Source organism: Lolium perenne, chromosome 7 (genome assembly GCF_019359855.2).
Source record: "Lolium perenne isolate Kyuss_39 chromosome 7, Kyuss_2.0, whole genome shotgun sequence".
NCBI classification, from domain to species: Eukaryota; Viridiplantae; Streptophyta; class Magnoliopsida; order Poales; family Poaceae; genus Lolium; species Lolium perenne.
This window is the reverse complement of record NC_067250.2, coordinates 297,863,538-297,871,294: the sequence shown is the minus strand read 5'-3', so window position 1 is coordinate 297,871,294 and position 7,757 is coordinate 297,863,538. Positions and strand designations below refer to the sequence as shown.

Here is a 7,757-nt window from a genome sequence, read left to right as displayed (position 1 = left end):
GAGGCACCGGTGTGGGAACAACACCCCCAAACAGATGATGCAGTGCCGGCGTCCCCCGTACGGTAGTGCCGGCGCCCCTGCCGGCGACTATTTGGGGGCTGCCGGTGGAGATGCTCTAAGTTGCAACTTTCTTCCGGAAACTCATCTTTAGGGCTCCTTTGATTCATATGATAGGAAAATTATAGAAATAGGAAAAGCATATGATTGAGATGTGATGGCTAGTTAAATCCTAGTTATGTTTGGTTGTGCCAAAGAAAATTTTCCATGAAGTAAGACCTAATGTTTTATTCATATAATATTTGAACTACAAGATTCCTATATGATTACTTCCGATAAAATATGTTCCAATGAATCAAACAACTAGTATAGAAAAAGTCCCATAAGACTTAAGTTCTACACAATTCCTATACGGATCATATGAATCAAAGAAGCCCTTAAAGAACTCTGAGGTTAAACATTCTTGGTCCGGAACAATTTTAGGATAGGTGGCTGACCCAGAAGTTGATCCCAATTAAGTGCGCACAACTGAAAACAAAGTGCACAGAAATATATATATGTTAATCTGTAGAGCTAGTTTAAAGATCATAGAGAGTTGTCAGGGTTAACAAGATGGTCCGGGTGTTACAGAGAGATCTCGTCTTCTAAGTAACAATTAAGTTAAGTGAGAGATCCATCCCCTTCAGACACATTTAAAATAAAGTGGGTGTATGTACATGTACAAAACATAGGCCCCGGCCTATGCATAACCATGTGGTGCATGTACATGTATCATTAATTACTATATACTCTCATAGATTAACTTTACCACATATGATCGCATCCTACTACTCCTTTCCATAATTAACTTGCATTTAGGTTTAGTCAAAGTGAAACATCGTAAAATTTGACCAATTATATAGGGAAAATATCAATTTTCGCACTATAATATAGATATTGTTTATGATGTTTCAAACAACCTCTATTTTATAGTGTGAATGTTCATAGTTTGCCCATTTACTTAGCACATGTTACTAATTTACTGGGAAAATTTCTGAGTTTGAGCTATAATGCGCCAAAATTTATCTTTCAAAAAGACTTCCAGTGTTTTAGTTTAAGTCCATTTTGGTACTCCCTCTATCTAAATAGGATGCCTATAATATTTTGATAAAGTCAAACTTCTCAAAGTTTGACCAACTATATATAAAAAGTGTCAACATTTATAATCCTAAATTAATATTTTTAGAACCATCATGAAATATATTTTCATATTATGTGCATTTAAAATTGAGGTGTTGATATTTTTTGTACATAGTCTTTAAAAAGTTTGACTTTGACTGAAAACTATAGGCATCCTAATTTGGGAAGGAGAGAGTACACATATCAATAATTCTCTCATAGATTTTACTTCATCACATATGATTGTACATATTTTTGTGCAATTGCACTTTTGTTGGAGCCACTCTAAAAACATATATGATCTAGGGCGGCGGTTGTGGCCACTGAGTTACTTTAACGAATGAGTGGAATTTACTTGGCTAAGGTACTTTCTATTTATTACTCCCTTCGTTCCTTGATATAAGCTTTATACGTTTTTGAGAAAAAATCCAAATTATGATATATTGCATTGTATCACTTGTACGGAGATTTTTTTTAGAAATTTTATTATGTTTACTTATCTAATGTGAACTCCTCTATTTTCTCACGTAAATTAGTCAGGAGTAATCTTGCCCAAATCTGCTCTAGCTTTGCTTCCAAGTATGTTCTTTAATATTCGTACCAAAAAAACCATACAGCTTATATTTAGGATCGGAGGGAGTATTATTTTACTTTTGCTGAATTTGCATATATATATTTCAGGAATTGCAAATCACATTTTTTGTTTTTCTATTTCTTCTTTGTGTTTATTGTATTTTTACATTTTCCTCTGCAACACGTATGTACCGCTAGTATTTAGCGATGCACAAAAGACCCAAACAATCATCAAGCTAGACGACTAAACCAACGCGCGCCCTAATTAAATTCCCCTCTCGCTTGCCAAATGTGAACATACCGGGACGAATTACGTATCTCTCGGTGCCCAACAGCCCATGCCACCTCGCCATGCAGGAGATCTATCTATCTCCCGATCGAATCGAGTCGCGAATTCGAATTGGGCGACGCATGCACAGCCGGAAGATATACGATCGAGCGTGTTAGGTGACTAATTAGGCCGTGACCAGCCGTGTTCGGAATTCCGAATTGAATGCCCCATCTCTCTAACCTGGCATCTCCCATCTCATCTCATCTGATCATCGCCGTGCCAACGTCAGCCATGGCGACGAGCGAGCATGACTACATGATCGGCAATGCGCAGCCGTCGGATCTCTCGCTCGCCCACCGGCCGGGACCCGGGACCAGCCTCGCGAATCGAACCTCGCCACCTGGCGTCCGGCACCCTAACCGAGAAAAGTCTATAGCTACGTATATCTACCTAGCTATACGTAGTATAGTACCAGTACTACTACGAGCAGTGCCGTAGCCTTCTCCCCTCCCTCTCTCTCTCTCCTTCTGTCCGTAAATACTAGTTGACCTGACCATGCTGTGCGCTGGCCCCTATTAATACCTTCGTCTCTCTCGGCCCCCCTTGATATCTCTCTTGGTAGATGGTCGAATCGATCGGTCGCTCGTCCGCAACTACCTGCGAGCTAGAGCTCGAGTAGTACGCAGAGTGCAGAGGCGTCGTCGATCCTCGACCGGTCTGCGAGACTGTGCGAGGGATTGAGATTTGAGAGGGAACTGCGGTGGTGGCACCGGCGATGAATTCCCTGAGCATGGTCGAGGCGAGGCTGCCGCCGGGGTTCAGGTTCCACCCGCGGGACGACGAGCTCGTGCTGGACTACCTCTCAAGGAAGCTCGTCGGTGGCGGCGGAGGGGCGGCGGTCGTGGCGAGCATCTACGGCTGCCCTACCATGGTCGACGTCGACCTCAACAAGATCGAGCCCTGGGACCTTCCTGGTAAGACCTAATCAAGTGTATACCTAGATAGCTTAATTACACCAGCATATGCATCTATACGTTCATGATTCTTCGATCATCTCATTCATATGCTTATGGGTGCTTCAATCCTCTGGGCCTGATTCGTTGCTCCCCTCCTCCCTTTTCTTTTGGCTGCTAGCTAATTCCTGGTTATTTCTTTGACGACGAACAATAATAAGTTTTCTGTTCTTCGTCGATTCGATGACGTCTCGAATCACCCTTAAAAATCTCATCCTGTAATGACATATATCTGTCCAGTGTTTATTAAGTTCACAGGATTTAAAATGAAGTTGATCGTTTCTAAACAGACAAAGTCTTCACTGTACTCATTCGCAAAACAGAAAGTCTTCACTGTACTAAATTATTACTCGTTCTTATTTTTCTGGACGAAGAAATCACTTCCCGGATATTAATTATTTGTCCGGCCGTGTGTATGCATGATTATCCAAGGTTCCTCTCAATCATATATGCATCAGAATGTATGTATTGCTCTCTGTTGGTTTGAGCTTGAATTCAACATCTTGGGACCAATTATGTGCGCAGCTTCATTCGTTATCTTCATTAATTATCCATTCCATGAAAATTCTCTTTGTTCCTTTTTCCTCTGATGCCAGCATGTGTACTTCCTTGAATTCCAGCCAAATCTAAGGTGGGTGTGTGCATGCTGCTAGTGCTAGCTACTTGATCCTTTGCCACTCCCAGCCACAACTGAAGTGACCACGTCAATTTCAATCTCATCAAGTTGCAACTTGCAACATGCATGCTTCCCATACCGCTAGAAACACACCTTTTTCTTTTCTTTTAATCTCACTTTTTTGGCCCTTCCTTTTTGGTGTGCCCATGCCGTTTTTTCCTCTTTATATTATAACTATATATGTCCTAATTAATTTTGATTAACATTTGAAAAGTCATGATCCAATAGGCAAGAAAATATCAGAGCGAGAGAGATCAACTTCTTGCATAGTATACAGTTTCTTTTTCTTTTGTTCCAGATTTAGTAGACTTGATCAGTGGATGAATACATATAGTTCCTGGGAATTATTCTACAATGAGAACAAAATTCACACGTCTTGTCTGCCTGCTTGTCGCCTTCCCCATCCCCATAACAGAAGGATATTCTCACATCCATGAGTCTGTTTGGCCCCTTCCTAGCCTGCTCCTCATCTGTCCCTGTTCATGCCATGCCATCAAATATTCCCCCACTTTGCCTGATCCTTAAAGGGAATTAACAGCCCATGGATGGAGACAAACTTAACATAAAAAGAAGGCCTCCCACTTTGCCTATTAGTAGAAACACACCATGCACAAAGCCATGAGAAAAGAACGTATATATGGAAGGGTGGGATATATGTTAATTGATATCTCATAAGAGTAAGCAAGATGCCTTTCCCTTATTATTAGATTTCCATCCAATGGTTCCAAAAATAACTTTATTCTCCCCATTATGCAATCACCTATTATTGGGTATTGTCTATAGCTGAACTAATTAAATGTGGCTCATGTGTTAGGAATTTCTCCTGACAAAAAAAGCAAGCAATACAATTTTTTGACAAAGTTGTGTTTCTACATTACAAGTAGATCATTGGGCTAATAGATACTCATTTCCTTAATGTTTGAGATAAATGATTATTTCATCCAAAGTTATATTGTTTTTTACATAATTGTTTGTTAATTTGTTCTTCAGAAATTGCATGCATTGCCGGCAAGGAGTGGTATTTCTACAGTCTAAGGGACAGGAAGTACGCCACTGGTCAGAGAACTAATAGAGCAACTGAATCCGGCTACTGGAAGGCAACCGGGAAAGACCGTCCGATAACCCGGAAAGGGTTGCTAGTGGGCATGAGAAAAACCCTTGTATTCTATCAAGGAAGAGCCCCTAAGGGGAAGAAGACTGAGTGGGTCATGCACGAATTCCGCAAGGAAGGGCAAGGCGATCCAATGAAGTTACCATTCAAGGTAATCATCTTTATTTTGGAACATATTTGTAGAAGATGATTCATGTACTACTATTTTGATGAGCAATTTATCTTTCCACTACTCGATACTCTATGAGTTTCTCCTTTTGTTCCTTATCTGATGCTTGTATTATAAATGTACTATCATATCAAGAATGTAAAATGTGCCACCAATTTTGCTGCACACAATCAAGAAACTATATATTTGGGATAATTCTTTTTTGGAAAGGGGGGACTTTGAAAACGAAACTGGCCATATTGATTTTCACAAGCAGTAAGTTTTATGCAAGCACATGGAAATATAAACTAAAGAATCAATTGTTTTGTTCACGTGACTTTCATATGACGCGATTGGCAGGAATGCCAGTTCATCATATATATATTATACATGTGCAGTGAATAATGTAGTACAACAGGCCAGCTCATTATACATGCATACCCTCTTAACTAAAGATCTAGCAACAGATCATTAGAACTGAAGCGCCAAAAGTTAGTCACAAAGTTGACCAATTCTTTAACTAACACCCTTAAGAGATTATTTAGGTGTCACCTAAATAATATAAGTTGTCCAAAAAACTTATTGGTGCTAATGTTAAGACACAACAGCCGATAGTGAACTGAATTTGTTTAGAAAATTCGTGGTAGCTAGAGAATATGTTCATGATGTTCATTGTTATTAAGCACCTACTAGTTGCAGTTCTTATTTTGTACCTCATCGATCTTTCTTTACATGTGGGTCACTCTCATGCCAGCTACATAGATATGAGGATGATCTTGTCTCTTTTGGATGTATGCCCCAATGTATAAACACATGTGCAAATATTTGACTCACACCAAACTTTATCATTGCATTCAAGTCACTTCCTAACGATTTCATAAAGCAATTTCTGCACACAAAAATAAATAGTAGCTAAATAAAATTATAAATTGATCTAATTCCTATCAAGCCATGCAAAAGTTGCAAAATCTGCTGCTGGAGCTGGAACTCTTCATCTCATGACCACTTCAGATGCATACATAACTCATTTATTTTCCAACTCTAATCGTTGTGTAATATTTTCATGTTAAACAGGAGGACTGGGTATTGTGCAGGGTTTTCTACAAGACAAGGGCAACCATTGCCAAGCCACCTACAGCGAGCAGCTACAACATGGACAGTGCGGCTGCAACCTCACTGCCTCCCCTCGTCGACAACAACTATATTGCATTTGACCATCAAGCTGGGATGCAAAACCTAGAGGGTTATGAGCAAGTGCCCTGCTTCTCCAATAATCCCTTCTCCCAACCGCCGTCGTCAGCATCGATGAACATTCCAGTCACGGCGCCCATGGCTGATCATCAGGAGCATCAGCACATGGGGAAGGCAATCAAGGACGCGCTGAGCCAGCTCACCAGGTTTGAACAAGGCAACGTGAAGAGCGAGGCGCCAGCCCAGGGTGGTGTGTTTGCTCAGGATGGGTTCGAGTACCTAGCTGAGAGTGGCTTCTCACAGATGTGGAACTCACTCAATTGATTTTCTAGCTAGGTATATTATTTGCTGCCAATCAAGGATGGATATAAATCTAAAAGGAAGATCTAGACTTGGGTGTGTGTGCATGTGCGCTATTGCATGTAGTTGTGGTATATATATAGCATTATAGCTTGCGTCATTGTAGTTCACGTTAATTATTTGTCAAAAAAAAAGTGAGATCAAGAAGAAACGTATATATCATTGATGATGTAAAATGTATATATATACATTATTTTTGTACGACTATGGATGAGATGGAAAGATCAGTACTTGCTAGCTAAAAGCTATATATGATGGTAAAAAATATAATGTTCTATGTGAATCCTAGATTCCACTCCATCTGTATATTAGTTTTCTCTAAGCAAACAGTTTATGTACACAAATTATATTAGTTCCAAAAAAAATGAAATGAAATTCTTCTTCTAACCTCTTCCAAATTTCGAATTAATCATGGGTATCAAGTGGTTCATTTTAAAATTAAAATAAATTATTTGACATTTCATCCCTTTGCTTCGACTTAGAGTTGTCCGATGGACCTTTTAATTAACCTGAATTTACAGACTTCAAAACTTGGTGTGAAAAGTCAAATGCATATGAGTTATTTTTCAATCACCTCCGCCAATATCTTAAATTAAGTTTTATTGGATGCACCAGAGGAATGCTCAGTCAATTCTCAAATGGACAACAAGAAAGACAAACAAAATCATTACTCATAACTGGATATTCTTATAATATACGCCGTGAAAGGGATCTTATTTCAAAGCATCATAATGATTGACACACTAACAAACTAATCAAAAATGAACCAATGGGCTTAGACTAGTTAACTGAAAACCAACTATAATTTAGTTTCAACACCAACCTGTGGACCATAAAAAAACACTGCAACCTATACACGCCCACGAGGTAATCTATTGGCAATATGTATCATTACCTATTACAAGTTGGTAGTACTTGCAACAACTAACTTGGATATGCATGCATGATACATGATAGTGCTAAGTCATAACTAATCATAATTGTACATGAAAAATTCCGATGGTGTACTTATTGGTGAAGTTCATACTATATGTTAATGGTTCTGATCCTTACACATGAGTAAAATTAATGATGCAGTTGCCAACCTAACCAATGAATTCATGCTTGTAGTTGAGCCTGTGTACAAAACACACACATGCCATCAGTTGATGCATGGAATGGAGGAGCTGGCTACTGCCTAGGTGGTTCCTGTTGCAGTTCAAGATCAGCATGATAATCCCTGACAATGAGGGACCAGGTGTGGTACTACCATGTTGGCC

General features: G+C 39.5%; 1 protein-coding gene across 1 annotated transcript; it reads left to right on the top strand.

Annotated features, from left to right (window-relative positions):
- The first annotated feature begins 2,518 nt into the window (after positions 1-2,518).
- Positions 2,519-6,699, top strand: LOC127312092 (NAC domain-containing protein 21/22). Its single transcript, XM_051342558.2, has 3 exons — positions 2,519-2,973; positions 4,679-4,950; positions 6,022-6,699. The coding sequence occupies exons 1-3, from the start codon at positions 2,775-2,777 to the stop codon at positions 6,460-6,462; spliced, it is 912 nt and encodes a 303-aa protein (XP_051198518.1). The 5' UTR covers positions 2,519-2,774; the 3' UTR covers positions 6,463-6,699.
- Positions 6,700-7,757: the final 1,058 nt, after the last annotated feature.